The sequence below is a fragment of the Nycticebus coucang genome, chromosome 11 (genome assembly GCF_027406575.1).
Source record: "Nycticebus coucang isolate mNycCou1 chromosome 11, mNycCou1.pri, whole genome shotgun sequence".
Lineage (NCBI taxonomy): Eukaryota > Metazoa > Chordata > Mammalia > Primates > Lorisidae > Nycticebus > Nycticebus coucang.
The window spans coordinates 74,345,742-74,364,978 of record NC_069790.1 but is presented as its reverse complement, the minus strand read 5'-3'; the positions used below and the strand labels follow the sequence as shown (position 1 = coordinate 74,364,978).

At 39.2% G+C, this 19,237-nt stretch overlaps 2 protein-coding genes across 8 annotated transcripts in view; one reads left to right on the top strand and one right to left on the bottom strand.

Moving 5' to 3' along the window:
* CCDC146 (coiled-coil domain containing 146) overlaps positions 1–9,152 on the top strand; it is a 203,549-nt gene extending 194,397 nt beyond the window's left edge. Inside the window, exons 14-16 of one of the 2 annotated variants that reach the window (XM_053608540.1) lie at positions 176–313; positions 7,069–7,317; positions 8,614–9,152. In XM_053608540.1, coding sequence (XP_053464515.1) covers positions 176–313; positions 7,069–7,317; positions 8,614–8,817 — 591 coding nt within the window. In that variant the 3' untranslated portion in view covers positions 8,818–9,152. The remainder of the gene's footprint in view (positions 1–175; positions 314–7,068; positions 7,318–8,613) is intronic. The other variant, XM_053608541.1, reaches the window with a different exon arrangement.
* A 1,603-nt stretch (positions 9,153–10,755) lies between these two features.
* The window catches only part of GSAP (gamma-secretase activating protein), a 102,422-nt gene continuing 93,940 nt past the window's right edge, over positions 10,756–19,237 (bottom strand). For 3 of the 6 annotated variants that reach the window (XM_053553885.1, XM_053553886.1, XM_053553889.1), the window contains 5 exons: positions 14,335–14,454; positions 13,477–13,538; positions 12,161–12,262; positions 11,905–12,004; positions 10,756–11,510 (listed from right to left, as the gene is read on the bottom strand). In XM_053553885.1, coding sequence (XP_053409860.1) covers positions 11,419–11,510; positions 11,905–12,004; positions 12,161–12,262; positions 13,477–13,538; positions 14,335–14,454 — 476 coding nt within the window. In that variant the 3' untranslated portion in view covers positions 10,756–11,418. Of the gene's footprint in view, positions 11,511–11,904; positions 12,005–12,160; positions 12,474–13,476; positions 13,539–14,334; positions 14,496–19,237 lie in introns of those variants that run through there. The other 3 variants (XR_008372932.1, XM_053553888.1, XM_053553890.1) reach the window with 3 other exon arrangements.

The following is a 19,237-nucleotide window of genomic DNA, read 5'->3' as shown; positions in this document are numbered from 1 at the left end:
ATAATTTCTCTTCCTGATGGAAACATATTAGCTGCTAAATACAGCTGAGAAGGTCGCATTCTACCATAGTGGGAAGAACTCCCAGAGCTGAGGAGGGTAGGGGGATAGTGCTCTAGTTAGAAAGGATTTTGTCTTACGACTTTTTGCTTCTTGTTGAAATTGTTTTCAACTGTAGCTGGAACTACAGCTGGCCAAGAAGGAGGAGAAGTTACTGGAGAAGGATTTCATCTATGAACAGGTCTCCCGGCTCACAGACAGGCTCTGTAGCAAAACTCAGGCCTGCAAGCAGGACACGCTGTTCTTAGCCAAGAAGGTCTGCCTGAGTGCCTGAACCCCTCCCCCATCCTGTCTTCTGCTCCTATCCCTTATTACCTTTCATTTCTCCACAGACGGTTTGATTTATTGAAAGAAGCACTGGATAGATTTGGCTTTATGACTAGTGAAACATGAGAAATCTAAGAACAACTCAGAGAATTGTCCAAAATAAGTTTTCAATCTTGTTCTCTAAGTGAATTAACTTTATAGGGGAAAACCAAAGCTTTTCCATGGCTATGTGCAAGTTTCACTCAGCAGGGTACTATCCAAATATGATCATTGTTACCTTTGTATCTCATGCACAAAGTTAAACCTTTCTACTTCCTTTAGCATGGAAGGTCTCACTGATTTAGCAGACAGCATAGGAACGGCTCTAATGCAGAACTCAATCAGACCGCAGAAATGGAAGGGGATCATTAGAACAGCAATCTCACCCTACTCAGGCCGTCCGCATCACGAGGGTGGAGCCACCACCAGGCCTCACCAATGAGAAAAGGCCAGGCCAGTAACATAGAGCTTCCTAATTTAATAAATGTAACACACTAGAACTCCAGATTCAAAGCCAATGGGTAGGCTGGGACTGCTAGAACTCCCAGTGGGTTGGCTGGGACTGCTAGAACTCCCAGGGGGTTGGCTGGGACTGCTAGAACTCCCAGGGGGTTGGCTGGGACAGCTAGAACTCCCAGGGGGTTGGCTGGGACTGCTAGAAGTCCCACTGAAAGGAGCAGCCAGCAGGACAGTGTGCCATGCAGCCATCCAATGCTGACTGTTTGTTGGAGCCCTTGGGGCATCCCCCTAGCACAGGGACTTCATCCAGCAGTAACTACTGAACCCTGCAAGGTGTGGGGCCTAAACAAAGAGAAAGGGACACATTGCTCACACTATATGAACCTCACACTATCTAAGTGGGAGAAACACAAGAAAATAGATAATGGTAACACCCACACCCAAGGCTGCAGGCTCCCAAGGACAGCAATTGTTGCTCATTCTTCTTCATTTTCCTCATGCCTGCCATTTACTAGACTCTAGCAAACCATTTACTGACTGAATATGTAAACAATCAGTCCTGTTCTGAAAACAGTCTTAGCACACCATAAATCCCAGGCCATCTTTATTTTACTTTTATGTTTGTACTCTGAAGACTCTACTAATAGACCCATCGGGCCAGTGGCAGTTATGAAATTCACAACTTTAACTCATAAAATAAGAAATGCTAAGACTTAGTTAATCTCATGAACTTTGCCTGATTTAGCAAGTCTGATGTTTCTTTAAATTTGCCTGCCTGCCTTTTGCAAAATGAATTTCTCTTTCTTTGGAGGAAGCCATTTTTCACTCAGGGATGTCTTGTCAAAGCTGATGGCAGAGTCTCTCTGGAAGGCAAGGTAATGCCAGAGAAATGCACAGCATTGCTGGCCACTTTCTGTGGACAAGAAAGCTCCAGCAAACCTGAGTCCTATCCTAATGATTAATCTCCCCTTTCTTTTCTCCACCTTCCATGCTCTCTACCTGGTTCTTCCCCAACCCACACACACCATTTAAAATGATAATTTCTTCATAAGTAGGCAGAACTGGAAGGCAGAAAGACATTCATTTCACGGATCTGTGATTTACTAACACTAGCAAGTGACCTTGAGAGAGAAATCATAAATACCTTAAAATACAGTTTTCTCATCTATGAAATGGGTGTGATATCAGCTAAAGTTGTTGAATAGTTAAGCACATAAGTGGCCTACCTAGTGAGTATTCAACCAGAATACACATCTCCTCAAGTCTCTCACTTTTCCTAGATAATTTATGGCTCCTCTTGCAAATTTCCCAACAGAAATGGGAACTCTCAGCTAAGACTTACAGCAACCTAGAATAGTACCAAACTTTTTTATTACAGAGAAGGGAGGTTGGATAGTTATACACACATACACACTCACATGTGCAGTAGCTAAAGGAAAAATGACTTCCTCCAAAGAAAAGGAAATTCATTATGCAAGAGGAAGGCAGGCGACACTTAAAGAAACATCAGATAAGATAATTTGGGCAAAGTTCATGAGCTTAAGTTATAAATTTCACAACTGCTACTGGCTGATTAGTCTGTTGGTGGATGACATCAGAGCAGAAATTTAAAAGCAAAATACAAATGGCAAAAGTTCTTCATGGCTCCACTTCTATGGTTCCTGTGCTGCTATCCAGCCTCATGCACATAACTCTTGTCCTGCCTCCCAGCCTCAGGTCTGGCTCTGAGGCTCCCACTGCTCCTGGTCTCATGGCTCCCCACTGCCACTGAGCCCTGCAGCCATCCCTGGTGAGAACCACTCCACAGTCTAACCCTTTGCCAGGGACCCTTGAGACACCATTGCATCTGAACCCAGTTTCAGCAAACACCCACAGCCTGAAAACCCATAACCACTGCCTAGATAGTTTTACCCAGCTGCCACTGTCACTTCTGTGGGGCGACCAGGGCAGAGAAACCTCCCACAACATCAGCCTCCATGGAGAGGGTCTTGCCCATCCCCCAAGTCAAGCTCTAACAACAATCTGGGGAATAACCCACAACTCCACATGAATTTCAGTATCAGCTTGAACTGTACAATCACAGGGGAATAAGACAAAACAGAGAAGTTATGTTACAGGCTCCCTTCTCTCCTGCAAGGTCAATCTTCCATAGTAGGACACAAAAGCACCATCTAGGGACCTCTCCCTCCTCTCACTAAGTAGGAGTGTTCCCAGCAAAGGAGAACAAGTGCCCTGCAAACCTATCAGCCCTGAACTAAAAGAAGAGGATTCAGATGAGAAAAGAGCAGCAAAAGAAATATGGAAATATGAAAAAACAACAGTTCAACATTCACAAAGGATCACAATAGATCTATACCGAGGACCCTAACCAAAAGGAAAATGTTGGAAATGGAATTTAGAATATGGATGGCAAATAATATGAATGGAATTGAAGCTAAAGTTAAAAACAAACATTATGAAGCCAAAAAATACTTCAGGAAATCAATGTTTTAAAAAATAAAAAGTCAATAAAGAGCTAGATAATATCAGAAAGCACATAATAGAATTTAAAGATAGAAAAAGAGATTCAGAAAATTTCAAAAGATAGCAAAAACTTCAACAACATGCTAAACTAAGCAGAAGAAAGAATCTCAGAGCTTTAATTAATCCCAGACAAAGATGCAAAAAAGAGAGAAATATGGGACTATGTAAAGCCCACTAATATACAAATTTATTGGGTATCCCTGAGGAAGAAAAAGGAAAAGCAAAAACATGGAAAATTTATTTGAGGGAATTATTGAGTAAAACTTCCTTAGTATCACCAAAGATTCAGATATCCAAATATGAGATTCTCATTAAACACTGGGAAGTTTCATAGCAAATAGGACATCCCCAAGACACATAGTTATCAACTTGGCTAACATCAAAATGAAGGAGAAAATTTTATAAGCAATAAGACAAAAGTAACAACCAATCTGCAAAGAAAAATCCATCAGACTAACAGCAGCCTTTTCAGTGGAAAATTTACAATCCAGAAGGGATTGGGGGCCCCAATTTTAGTCTTCTAAAATGAACTGCCAACCAAGAATTGTGTATCCTGCAAAATTAAGTTTCATAAATTATGAAAAAATACTTTACCAGATAACTAAATGCTAAGGGAATATGTCACTTTTAGATCTGCCCTACAGGAAATACATTATACATGCAATAGCACAATAGATACCAACCAGTGTAAAAACACTCAAAAGTTAAAACTCACAGCTCTTATAAGAGCACAAAAGGGTCAACAAAACAATAAGGTACTACCCAATATGATAAACCGAATAGCATCCCACATATCAATACTAACACTCAAATGTGAATAATCTGAATGCCCTACTTAAAAGACATAGACTGGATGAATGGATGAAACAATCCAAACCAAATGTCTGTTGTCTCCAGGAAACACATCTAATCCACAAGCACTAAAACACACCCAAGGTGAAGAGATGGAAAAAAAATATTATCCACCCCAAAAGAGAACAGTTGTAGCTATTCTTGTATCAGATAATATAGACTTTAAATCAACAACGGTTAAAAAAAAAAAAAGACAAATACGGACATTATATAATGGTAAGGAGAGCAATTCAACAGGAAGATATGACAATCTAATTGGTATATATGCACCAAACACAGAAGCTCTCATTTATAAAGCAGATCCTACTTGATCTAAACAAAGAGATAAACAGTAGCATCTATTTCTGGGGACTCGAACACTTCAGTGAGGAGCTGGACAGATTATTGAATTAGAAAATCAATAAAGAAACACTGGACTTCAATGAGACTCTAGAACAAATGGTCCTACCAGACATTTATAGAACTTTTACCCAAAAACTACTGAATATACATTCTTCTCAGCACATGGACACTCTCCAAGACTGATAAGCTCTTAGGTCACAAAACATGTCTCAGTTGATTCAGAAAAAATCAAAATCATACCATGTATCACCTCAGACCATAGTGGAGTAAAACTAGAAATCTATTCCAAGAGAAACACTCAAATCAACACAAAGTCATGGAAATTAAGCAATCTGCCGCTGAACAATCTTTGGGTCAATGACAAAATTTAGACACAAGTTATCAAAATCTATGGGATATAGAAAAAGCAGTCATAAGGGGAAAATTCAAAACCTTGAGAGCCATCAAAGACTTAATACCATTCACAATAGCTACAAAGAAAATAAAATACTTAGGAATGCACTTAATCAGGGAGATGAAAGATCTCTATAGGGAAAACTATGAAACACTGATGAAAGAAATTACGGTGATGCAAAGAAATGGAAAAACATCATGCTCATGGATTGGTAGAATCAACATGGTATAAATGACCATACTACTTGAAGTGATTTATAGATTCAGTGCAAACCTCATCAAAATACCAATGTCATACTTCCCAGTTCTAGAAAAAAATATATTCTATACTTCACTTAGAGCCAAAAAAGAGCCCAAATAGCCAAAGGAATCTTAAGGAAAAAGAAAAAAATCTGGAAGTATCACCTTACTAGACTTCCAATTGTACTACAAGACTATAGTATCCAAAATAGCATAGCCAGGTATTGTGGCAGGCACCTGTAGTCCCAGCTACTTGGAAGGCTGAGGCATACATAGAGGTTGCTTAAGTCCAAGAGAGTTTGAGGTTGCTGTGAACTATGATGCCATGGCATTCTACCTGGCCAACAGAATTAGACTCTGTCTCAAAAAAAAAAAGAGAAAAGAAAACAAACAAATGAACAAAAAAGCATGGTACTGGCATTAAAGTAGAAACATAGACCAATGGAATAGCACAGAGAACACAGAAATAAAACCATCTACCTACAACCAACTTATTCTCAACAAAGCAGACCACAATAGATGCTGGGGAAAGGAAGCACAATTCAATAAATGATGCTAGGGGAAATGGATACCCAAAAGCAGAATGAGATAGGACCCCTATACATTGCCATATACAAAAATTCAAGAATTTATGAAAGACCCCAAAGACAAATATAGCAACAACAAAAATAAATATATGGGACTTGATAAAATTAGAAATCATCTGCATAGGCATAATCAACAGAGTAAAAAGATAACCTACAGAATGGGAGAAAATATTTGCAAACAATACATCTGATAAAAGCTAATACCCAGAATCTATAAAGAATTTAAATCAGTAAGAAAAAAAAATTAAAAAGTGGGCCAAAGACATGAACTGAAGTTTTTCAAAAGAAGATAGACATTGTGGCGGGTGCCTGTAGTCCCAGCTACTTGGGAGGCTGAGGCAAGAGAATTGCTTAAGTGCAAGAGTTTGAGGTTGGTGTGAGCTGTGACACCACGGCACTCTACCCACAGTGACAGCTTGAGACTCTGCCTCAAAAAAAAAAAGACAAATGGCCAATATACATGAAAAAATGCTCATTGTCACTAATTATCAGGAAAATGCAAAATTAAAGCTACAATGAGATAGCACTTAACCCCTGTCAGAATGGCCATTACTTACAATTCAAGAAACAATAAATGCTGGCATGGATACAGGGAGAAAAGAACCCTTATACACTGTTGGTGAGACTACAAATTTGTAGTCTCTATGGAAAATAGTGTGGAGTTTCCTCAAAGAAATAATTGTAGACTTACCAGTGGACCCAGCAATCACTCAAAGGAAAATAAGCCATTTTATCAAAAAGATGCCTACTCTCAAATGTTATTGCAGCACAGTCCACAACCTAAGGGCCCATCAATTCATGAGTAGATTAAGAAATTGTGGCAAATATACACCATGAGTATTACTCAGCCATAAACAGGCATGAAATAATATCATTTAGAGCAATCAGTGAAGTATCTCAGGAATGAAAAAACAAACACCACATGTACTCTTTCATAATTGGGAACTAATCGGTCAGCACACATGAGCAAAATGAGATAGCAGGACAAAATTGGCATCAAAGAACATTTTTTCCTCTCCTTCTCATCTCTTAAGAAATAGACATTAAACCCTGCCCCTCAATGCTATCTACCTTGAAATCCAGTAATTAGGTAACAAATCATTTACTTTTCTCTCCTTGACCTTATTTGCACGACCGAAGTGTTGGGTTCCATGTCTTCCACATCTTAATTTCTACGAAGTCCCAGTTGAACTGTCCTTCCTTTGGGCAAGAAGGCCTCCCACCCTTATAGATAGCCAGAAGCCTGCCACTTCCTTGAAGTCTCCATGGCATGTATACATAGACTAAGTCTTGTGCTCTTTAATTCTAGATGAATGGCTATCAGAGAAGGATCAAAGATGCTACTGAAAAAATAATGGCTCTTGTTGCTGAGCTGTCCATGAAACAAGCCTTGACCATTGAACTCCAGAAGGAGGTCAAAGAGAAAGAAGAATTCATCTTCTCTTGCAGTTCCAGGATGGAAAAGGGTCTGCCACTCAATAAGGAGATTGAGGAAGAATGGTTGAAGGTACTTCGAGATGAAGAAATGTATGCCTTGGCCATCAGTGAGAAGACTCAGGTAAGCTTTGGCTCCTGAACTGCATTTGTAAAGTGTGCCAAGAGAGGCAGTTATCCTGGAAGAGGGGGCTGTCAATATTCCCACAACATATGAACAATTTCCCACTCTACCACATACATAGTCTGAACAGTCAATATGGGTTTCTTTTTTTTAGATATTATGTAAATAAGTACAGAAGTCCAAAGTGCCATAATACCCCCTGAAGGACACTTGGAAAGCAGAAAGGCCCACCCTGCAGCTTTATGTTCTGGCTTTCCCCCAGCATAGCAAGGCCCAGGCTGACACTGGCTTTATCCATGGGTCTCCAATCTCTGTCATCCCGTCCCTGCTGACCACACCCAACTCCTCCATGCCCACGTGCTTGGGCTCCACAACACACTGTGAGGCCTAAAGCCACACGGTTGCCACGGGCTTCTGCAGATGCTGCACCTGCTCCCCACAGGCCTCAGTGCCACCCCATCTGCCACCACTGAGTCTGATTCTATCACTGGCTTCACCTGCAGGTTGAGTATCCAGTTCCTCTGTCTACTCCCATGACCTTTCAACATTCTTAGAAGGGAATTAGGCATTTCTGTCCAAGGAGACTCCATCCTGGGGATATGTAACTGACTCTTAGATTTTGAAATGATGTCACCAAAAGGATTACCATTCAGTGCCTAACACATGCTAGGAATACCTGAGCACAGAGTCTGGTTTATAATTTCCATAACACTTGAAACTATAGATTTTAGGGCATTCAGATTTTACCTAGGGTATCCCACTGTAATTTACCCATCTCCATTATGTAAAGTTCTTTTTACAGCTGTAAGAGATTATTTTTCAAGGGCACAGGCAGAATCTTGAAGACTGAGGCTCACAGTAAGCTGTTGACCATTTTTCTTCTCTGCTTCCACTTTAATCTGTTATCTCTTCTATTGTAACATTTTCTCATCAATGACTTACCAAAGGAAATACATTGTCCTGCCTTTGTCGAACATAGAGAAATAATTAGTGCTTGATAACAGATATTCAGGTTGGAACATAGACACCTAGGACCCACCATGCAATTTCTTACAAACCCTAAACCTAAAGAGCAGTGTGATTCTAGAGCAGTCCACCCCATTCCAATGAGATACAACGTGCACATGTGTATATGTGTTTGGTGACTCCACCCTTCCTCCCCTTCTGTCCTTTGGCTGTGCTGGCTGTTACTCCCCAAAGACTGGTCAGACAGCTGTGTACATGTTTGGGACCCAAGGATGAAGTGATTTCACTAGAGTTTTCAGAAAACTAAAAAGGAAAAATCATTCTTTGCAGGAGTACTTTGAAGCAGACGGTCACCAGTTGCCCAATGGAGTTTTCACAACTGCAGAGCAGCGTCCAAATGCCTACATCCCAGAAGCAGACGCCACTCTTCCTTTACCAAAACCATATGGCGCTTTGGCTCCTTTTAAGCCCAATGAACCTGGAGCTAATATGAGGCACATAAGGAAACCCATTATAAAGCCAATTGAAATCTGAATGTGTAAACCAGTTCAGGCCTCTCAAGGAGAGGACTTCACCCAGGCTTCCTTATACCAATAGCTGGAAAATGTGAACATAATAGTTGTAAAATTACAGATGAATAAGGTAACCACAATTCATCAACAACAGAGGTAGAACATGGTTTCAGTTTACTCTCACCAACTATATTTTACATAACGTTCAGGACATAAAATCGACTTACAATTATGTCAAAGAATATATTTGCCTTGCTTATTTCTTTTTTACTCTTTATATGTCTACATTTCAGAAATATGTAGTTGGCAAGATGCTATAAAAATGCACCAAAAATTAAACAGTTTTCAATGAAGTACAGAAACTGGCAGAGTGGTCTTTGCTCATTCAAGAAAAAAAAAAATGCTGTTCATTATATGTACTTTTGAAAGAAAGATAGAATGACTATTTGAAAAGGAAAATATCCCAGTATCACACAGGCATAACTCACTTTGTTGAATAAGAAGTGGTGCTTAAAGTCAATGTCGGTAAATCTAAAGTATGCAAAAAAAAAATAGTGAGGCTTGTCATTTGTAAAGCAATGTTATCATGATTCATTTTACAGGAATCCTTTTGCTGCAAAAAATAATTATGGCCTTAATTTAGCTTTCTTACAAATCCAGATTTTTCATATTATTCTAACTAAACTCATGATTAAGTGCTGAGACCAGATTTTTCAAAATCTCAATAAAAATATTTATAACTTTGATAGCAGTAGAAAGAATTGAAAATGAGGCCAGTTTTACTTTTCTTCATTACTCTGATTTCATTGTATTTCACTCAAGTGTATTTTCCTAATTTTGATGTATTTTCTCATGTACAAGGATACATGGGTTTGAAAGCTACAATTTTACACTCACTAATATGCTGAAACTATCTTTAATAGCAATGGTAGTTATGAATTTTATGTCACCACTCACAGTAAGAAATATCACATCTGTTTATTTTGCTAAATCAAATATAATCTGTTTCAAGCTCCTATCCTGTTGGGCTAGAGGGAAATTTAATCTCATTCTCAAGCTATGAGTCCTAAATCTAACCTGACTGATTGGTTTGTATTGAGAGTGCCTTTGATAAGTAACACTATGTAAGCCATGGTTTTAACGCAAAGAAATACTGCATACTTGAACATTATTCCTATGTTATTGCAATTAGTAATCTCATTGAAGATTTAAAAAATATATACATGGGAAGTGTGACCAATGGAAAAATGGAAAAATAATTTTTAGAAATCACATAGAGATGTATTTTTAAATATTACATCATGTTCTTACTGGTTTAGACAAGTAAGGAGCCACAATGTGCTGAAATGTCATTTGTATTGTATAAGGCTGGAATTTGGGAGACCTTGTGTATTAAGGAGTGTAAATTTTACTTATGATGAATGGCAAGTTATTGAAGGATTATGAGCAGAGTGACCAGATCAAACTATAGTTTATCTCAAATATGTGTTGGATATATTAGACCATAGGAAGCAACTGAAACAATGTAGGTATGAAAAGAAATGAATGAAAGCAGGGATCGAAAGATAATGACCTTATCAAGAGAAAGACTCAGCACTACATTGCTGATTGGGCTCCAAGATTTTGAGACTTGATGGCCATGAAGTATTTGATCAAAAAGAGAAATTCTATAGGAGAGGACAATTTTTACAACACAACAATTTTAGAGAAGAAATTAAATGATCATACCAGCTAGTGATATTTACAATCATTGACATTTCATAAGTTTGGTGTGAAGAGAGAGAAGTAAAGGGCGATGGGCTGACCCTGGGTCAGAATTATGTCACTACAGAAAAGAAAAAAGGAAAATGGTAGAACAAGTTGGGTGCCATGAGGGCCTGTAGAGAAACATGTTCATGGACTTACGATTCCTGACTCAAGTCAAAAGGCTATGTTCAAAAAATAGGAAGAGTCAAGCCAAAACTTTCAATTTTTTTTAATGACAAGACAGTACTAAATCAAATTTTCATAAATATAAAAAAATTATTATAAATACAGTTTTATCTGTACTATCAATAAACAATACTCTTAAAACTAAGTATAAATTATTATATGTTACAAATTATTCTGTACTGGAGATGGCAGATTTAGTCCAAATTCAGTGTTTTTTGTTATTTGGGTTTTTTTTGTTTTCTTTTTAGTAGCTTCTTTCCAAGTCGTGTTCATGGGCAACATTTAGTTTTCTTGCTTGTTATTATGTTATTTCAATGATGTACCTAGTTTTTACTTTCCAATCATTGTTCCCTCCATTTTTAAAGCATATTTCAGAATGCAACAGAAACTAGCTCTTGGCCTTTAAGCTACTAGAAAGATGAGCTACTGGGAAGAGCATCATTTATGCCACTGTCTCCCTCCTTGGGCTGTTCATTTCTCTACATTCGATAGTTCAATGGCAATTCAAAATTGGAATAAGGTATAGAAGTTGAGTTCTGTCTGAACAAATACCAAACTGAAATTCAGATGGCTCAACAACATATTCAGATTTTTCTTACCAATTTTAAATATTGCTAAAGAATTCTCAATAAAAGTAAGGTTAATGAGTGAGATTCAAATCACAGAAGCAGATCCAATAGCATTTTCTCTTTTATAGGCCTAAAAGCATTGTGGTGTGTTTCAGAGCTGCTTCTTCTACGAATTCTGCATCCACATTGTCATGTCCTTCAAAAGCACACAGAGCTGGAAGGAAAAAAAATAGTGGGGATGAGGGAGAAAGAATTACTAAGGACCCATGGGACATTTATAACTTTGTGCCCCACAGCTCACTGAAATCACATGTTATATTTTATGTTATTCTGAGAATGTGCTATTAAATTTTATTAAATTTTAGCACCAAGAAAGAGCATTCAGATCAACCAAACAGGCTTTAAACCTCTACTCTTTTAAAACTTCAAAGGTGATTATTCCTTTGGTAATTTACTCTAGGTAGTACATTTTACAAATTTCTAATGAATACAAATTGCAGTAAGAATGTGCTTTTAAGTAAAAAGTATCTTAGGAAGAAAACACTTTTTGACTAACTGATGTATGAAGGGAAAAGTGGGAAGACCCTGAGAACAGAGGAGTAAATTACCTTTATTGGAGGATTCTATATCTGTCAGAATTTCAACGAAATAGTTCAAAGGCAGAAATTCTACTCTGAATGATGACTTGTCACTCATAGAATTCCAAGGCTAAAAGGGAAACCATGTCTGTATAAGTTGATTATCCAAAACAAGCAGAAATTTAAATAAAATGATAAGGACTACAATTGTCCATATGGATATGTTGAAATGGCCAAATAGGATCCCCCCAAAACATCTAGTTGGCTATGTCTAACACAGACTCACCTGTTTCTTATAGTTCTGAAGCAGCCATGTCACATGGTTCCGTGAAATGATGCTAGAACTCATAGGATGATCCCAAAGTCTACAGATCTTCTGACCAATACGCTATTATGCAAATTGAAAAAGACACGGAGGAGAATATATCTCTGCATTAAATAAATACACCTTATATCTATTCAGAACTTACAAAGTATTATCCTAAAGCAACTAGTAAGTTTAAAAGACAGACCTTTTATGACTAAGGACCCTTGAAAAAAGGCCATGTTCCTATAAGGTATACTTCCGAATTTTGAATAAATGTTCCCTTAAAGACTACCTGGAAGAAAGCAGTTTATACATTGATGTTGCCAGATTCTTTTTCTAAAACGGAGTTTATCTGCTACTCTTCAAACCCAGAGATGTGCATGCCAACTGTAACTGATGTTTTGACAGGAAAGGAAAGGGTGTAGGCATGTTTGTATCAACTTCTCTGCCACTGTCTTGCCCGGAAGATTTAAATTCCCTTAGAGTACCTGGGGGTGGGGGTGGGGGGGGATAAAACTTGGACACCAAACCGGATGTTCAGCAATGCTCTCTGGAGAAATCTAGCTATGGAAAATATGCTTTGTTTTCTATTCTTGCCTTTGCTTCAGTAAGCCAGAGGAGGAGGGGCCGCTAAAGAACAAGATGATTAGGTCCAGAAAGGCAAAGGACACCCATTTGTGGGAGGATGGTGCCAGGGGTACAAGTGCTCAAGGTATGTAAACATCAGCCAGAACTGACTGAGGCTCTTAGGGTCAGGAAGTTTGCCAAGTCAGAGGCTCGGATGACCTTGCAGTGGAACTTCACATTTTCATAATATTTCTGACTCAGTGAGCTAATATCACACACACATAAAAAAGGAGTGCCTTTATAACTCTTCCCCTCATGTTTCTCATTTTTCCTTTGACCTGGGAATGTTTTCCTGCCATAATAGAAATGCAGTAGGAGGAAATACAGTTCCAGAATCTTCTGACCTCACCTGTATTTAAGTTTTTTATCAGTTTAAATGCCAGGCTTAGATGTAAATATTAGTGCGGTTTCCTAAGAGGAGAAAATGGCTAAATGTTCTCATTCAGCTATGCCAGGGCGAGTGCAAAGCCTGCGCACAAGCACTTTGTAGGCCCTGTGGGAGACAGCCGGCAGGGGTGGAGATGGATGGGATTTCTTGGAAAGGATAAAAAAGTGGAACAATTTAATTGACTTTAACCCAAAGCAAGTAAACCTTCTTCTTGCAAGGAGAAATTGAAGGAGGGTCATGCCAAGGCTTAGGGAGAAAATAAAATACTATTCAGTATTACCGGAGGAAGCCGTACAATGATGCTGAATTTTAGTTTTTCATTGTTCTCTGTGTTGTCCAGATCTACGAGAAAGTAAGCAATTGGCAAACAAAACAGGAATATCCATTTAATACCTTAGCAAGGTATTAATATTTGAGTGGTTCATCCTGATAATGCATATCCCCAACCTTGTATTCTCAAGCTAATCTAACAACTTCGCAAACTTTAGTTTGTGACTCTACAAATAAAAAGAGATATTTTTTCAGGCATAAAAAAAATGTATCAACTAACTTACAATAGAAGATGTCCTTGAGGAATGGCAACTTCTTTAAAGTCTATATTAACAAAACTCGTGTATTACAATATCATAAAGAATCATTTAAGAGTGATTATACTACAGACCTTATTTAAAGTTCAAATTCACATAAGCGCTATATCTCTCATTAATTTTTCTTGCATTTCAAGTCCAACTCTGAGATGACAAAGCTCATCAGCTGAAAGGAAGCCATTTTGTGGCACTTTCTTGAGAAACAATCCTATAAAGTCTCCTAAACTCAAGTGCCCTTACATACGGAAAAGGAATAAATGGTTGTGTGAACTGAGATGTCCTTTGGAGACTTCTTAAGAGCTAAGGCACTTTAAATTGGCCCAAAGGATGTTTACAGAAAATGGGCTGTGCTCACAGGACCAGTTACATAATTTGTGGGGCCCAGTGCAAATATAAGTACTGAGAATTTCAAGATTTCATGCAGAGCATTAAACTGAGCATAAGACCTTTCTGAGTGTGGCCAGGCCCTGTGTGAGACTGCACAGGTCACACACCCAGGAAGCCAGCTGAGTGGTGCTCGGGCTGGGACTAGCAAACTCAGGGTTTCTTACCTTTCATAAGCTTTGTGACAGCTGTTTCGGTGAGAAGCAACACTCCACTGTCAATGTAATGCAGCAGGTTATGCAGAGGGAGACAGTGGACCCCAAGGATGGTGTGCAGAGTGTGAAAACCTAGGATGAGAGGTCCACGAGGGCAACACGGTCAGCAGCATCTCCAGCGTTGCAGAGGGGATGAATTAGATTGTGTCAATAGAGCACTTAGCTCGGTGCTTAGCACCTGGAGTCAACTAAATTCCTTGAAAACAAGATCTAAATTTCCTTGTTTATATTATTACAACTAAATATCGTGCTGGAGTAAGTCCCAAGTGTATAGTCCCTTCTCCTTGGGTTCTTTCCTTGGCACAAAAAAAGGGAGGGGCAAGGCCTGCTCAATGAAAAATGGTTTCTAAGTTTAATATGTTTAAAATTCTATAGTCAGACAGCAGAAGAGAATGGAGTGCTCCAAACTCTGTATGTCCAGGGCAATTATTGTGATAGGGACCATTTTGCTGAAGGAAAAACACTTGGATCCGAAGGGAACAGTGTTTAATGCCTATTCTATAGGAATTCAATAGAAAGATCAGTGATTTCTCAAGCCTAGGTCTCGTGGGAGTGCTAACCACATAAACCCAGAGCTCTACCTAAACCATGAATCACAAAAAAAGAAAGCAGCATGCGTGAGAGAAGATACGAGACCAGGAGAGAATCAGAAAAAGCCCTATTCAAAATGACGGCATTTGAGGGGAGCTTTGAAGGATAAATGTAATTTCTAGGAGTGGAAATGGGGCAAGAGAACATACTGAGTGGAGGAAACAGTAGAAAAAGCCAGGGTTGGCCTGAGCAATCTAGGTGAGGATCCCCACTATAGGTTACTAAGACTTTCTGAGCCTTTATTTCTTCATCCCTAAAATGAAACCACTAGTCCCCCTCCCCGCAGGGCTGCTTTGAAAACTGCAGCTTCGTCTATAAAAAGCCTAGCATGCAGTGGCCAATACTGGACGCGGACTGGAGCCTTCTATCTGTGCACTGGCTCATGTGAGCCTCACACAACACCATGAGGTGGGAACGACTCAATTCACAGGAGCTAAGAAACTTGTTCCCGACGACATAAACAGTAAGTAGCAAGTTGAAATGTGAATGCAGGCTGTGGGGTTTTCACCTGGTCTTTTAACCATAACATTATCCTGCCTCAGTAACTGTGTTAATGGAACACCAAAGGTGAGAAAGTGTGGGGCATGTTCAGGATATGTTAAACGATCCAGGTGAGTTGGAATCCCGGAGGAGAGAGGAATGATTAAGAGGTAAGCTTGCAGAGGCTTATTTACTCAGCAAATCCCTTCCGTACATTGGGCAGGGGGCTAGGAGCACAAGAATGAGCGACACAGGCCAGTTGCTGCCCCCGGGCACCTGTGGTCTCACAGGAGCAGGGTGGGGGCAGACAATCAAATAATCACATTTTTTCACATGAGAAACTTACTAAATGTAGAATATAAACATCTTAACAGAATAACTAAGAAAATGACATGAAGGCTATTGTAACCAGTTTGATGAAAATATTTCAATTGTATATAAAACCAGCACATCGTACCCCATGACTGTGTTAATGCACATAGCTATGATTTAATTTTTAAAAAATCACATTTTAAAAAATGTGAGTAGTTCTGTGCTAAAAGTCCATGTGACAGAGGTTGCATGCTGAGTAGCAGCAAGGAATTCACTAACTTAGGAGACTTTGGGAGGCACTGAAATTTTTGAGCAGGACAGAAAGAGGCCAAGAGGCACAGAACGGCTTGGAGTAGTCATTTTCCACAGGAGTATGAAGGCCTGCAGGAGGCTACTGCCTGAACACCCACGCAGGGACAGAAGGCATCAGCAGGGAACCAAGAGGGAAGAGCCAGAGCGGCACCGTGACAGGTCAGGGCTTGGTGACTGACCAAACGTGGGAATGACCTACTCTTAGGAACATGGATGGCAAAGGAGCAATGCCTAGTGAGCAGGGGCGTGGATTCAGAGAAATCATGGATTTTCTCCCTGAGCAATAAATCATGTGCAGTGAGACAGTCCTAAGTCCTGGTAATATCAAGGGTCAGATGAAGTGCACGCTCTGCCCACAAGCAGATGTTAATGGGCTGACAACAGGGTGAGTCCACCAGCTTTGCTGAATCAAAAGAAATCATGATTTTTACTAACAGACATGAGGTTTTCCAAATGAGTTTGGAAATTCTTCCCAAAACTAAAAAAATGTTAGATTATTTCTAAAGAAAGGTTTATACTAGATTATTGATCTTAACTGATTTCCTGGATTCAAAAGTCCTCCAGCCCCTGTGTCAATGTTTTAAAGATTGCTGGTAACCCCCTGTCCTCTATTTTTAGGGCACAGTCCCAAGCTCAGTTCATTCTTGGCTTCCCTCCCCTAGGTCAGCTCTGATCACCAAAGCAAATTGCTATAAGGAGGCATCAATTCCATCCTACTTCAGACCTCACCCTCCAGGGCTCCCAGCCTCCTCTACCCAGCAAGGAGAACACTGATCTTTAAAGGAAAAATGCCCTCACTCTAAACCATGGCTCCCTTTTTGTGGGCTTCATTCCCTTCTTAAGCAATTCAAGTCCTAAGTCTCTGCCACTTGGAACTCGCACAGTCCTTACTAGTCTAGTTGGCCTGGAAAGCAAGCACACTCAGACACAAAAGCACCCTGGCCTCACGCACACGTGCAGGTGCGTGCACACACACAAATGATCCAGTGTCACTTCATTCGCTATTGTACATCATGTGAAGGAAATAAACATTTAAGGGGAAAGGAGAGAGAAAGTGCTTTCCTTACTTGACCCACAGACACAAGGCATGCAGTCTCCTCGTAATAATTCTCAATCACTGTGGAGAACAGGTTTCCCTCCTTCTCATAGTAAAAGAATGTCAGTTCTGTAGAGAGTGGACTTTTGTGCTTGGCTAGGCATAATAATATCCCCAGTAAGTCAGTTTGGTTTATTTTAAAAAGGAATTGAACATCTATGGTGAATAAATCTGAAATTATCAATCCACTCCCCTACCAAGTTTTTGTATTAACAAGAAACAATTAAGAATTTAAGCCAGATTATTTAGGTGGCTGAGGTGGGAGGAATCACCTGAAGCTAGGAGTTTGAGACTGAGCAACATAGCAAAACTCTGCCTCAAAACTAGAAAGAATTTAAGCCAGAAAGCCATATATAGTTTTCATGAAATCTCTTCACTCTTTCTAAAGTGTACTTCATAATTCATGTTCCACTGGGATAATTTTAAACTATTCATTCCCCTCACAAATGGTCACTTTCAAATCCCTTTTGGAAACTCCTTTTGTACCTGCGCTATAGACAGACCTTTTAAAATAAAGTGTATACACAGAGGAAGCATGAAGGATTCTGAACTGTATCATGTAATAAATATGCAGAAACTGGCATATGCTGTGGGAATTTGGGGGCCCATAAATAGCCAATGTTTTAACATTGACTAATTCAACTGGAATACAAAATTTAACAGGAAGCACAGGACAGTAGTTAGAAGCACAGATTTTGGAGCTAGATTACCAGAATTTGAATGTTGGCTCTGTCACTAAATAGCCACATGACTTCAGGCAAATTATTTAGCTTTTCTGGCCTTCATTTCACCATCTATGTACTGGGAGTAATATTGAGACTATATGTTATATGACAATGCATTTTTGTTGGTCAAAAACTGGTTAGATACTGACAATTTAATGTGGCTCAATCTAAGTTTCTACCACTTAGGATTGTCATGAAAATTAAATGTGCTAATTTGTGTGAAGTACTTAGAACAGTACCTGTCACAAAATGGGTACCACATATGTGTTGACTTAAATGAAGAACAAATTAATGATAGAGGGATGGATACATATGAATGAATTAACTAAATAAAACCAGCTGATACATAGAATGTTATTACAGCTATCATAAAGTTTAACACTTAGAACTTACATGTGATAATAAACCCATGCACATACAGGTAACAGTCTTCAACAATGGCACCAAGAATACACAATAGGGAAAGAACGGTCTCTTTGATAAATAATATTAGGAGAGGCAGGTGTGGTGGCTCACTCCTGTAATTCTAGCACTATGGGAGGCCAAGGTGGGTGGATTGCTTGAGCTCAGGAGTTTGAGAGCAGCCTGAGCAAAAGTGAGACCCCCGTCTCTACTAAAAATAGAAAAATTAGCTGGGTATTGTGGCAGGCACTTGTAGTCCCAGCTACTCAAGAGACTGAGGCAAGATAGTGCAAGCCCAAGAGTTTGAGGTTGCTGTGAGCTATGACACCACAGCACTCTACCCCAGGGCAACAGAATGAGACTCTGTCTCAGATGATGATAATAATAATATTAAGAGAACTCATTATCCATATGCAAAAGAATAAAATGGGACCCTTATCTCTGCCATACATAGAAATGAACTCAAAATGGATTAAAAGCTTAAGTGTAAGACCTAAAACTGTAAAACCCCTAGAAGAAAACATAGGAGGAAAGTTCTATGGCATTGGTCTTGGCAATGATTTCTTGGATATGACATCAAAAGCACAAAAAACAAAAGTAAGTATATGTAAGTGGGGCTATGTTAAACTAAAAAGTTCTGCACTGCAAAAGAAACAATCAACAGAGTGAAGGCACAACTTACAGGAGAAAATATGCAATATGTATGCAAATCATACATCTAATGAGTTAATACTCAAAACATATAAGGAATTCAACTCAATAGCAGGAAAACAAATAACAAGATTAAAAAATGGGCAAAGCGCAATGTATAGTGGCTTGGGCCTATAATCCCAGCATCTCAGGAGGCTGAGGTGGGAGGGTCACTTGAGATGAGATCTCCATCTCTTAAAAAAAAAAAAAAAAAAAAGATTTAAGGATTAGACATTTCTCAAAAGAT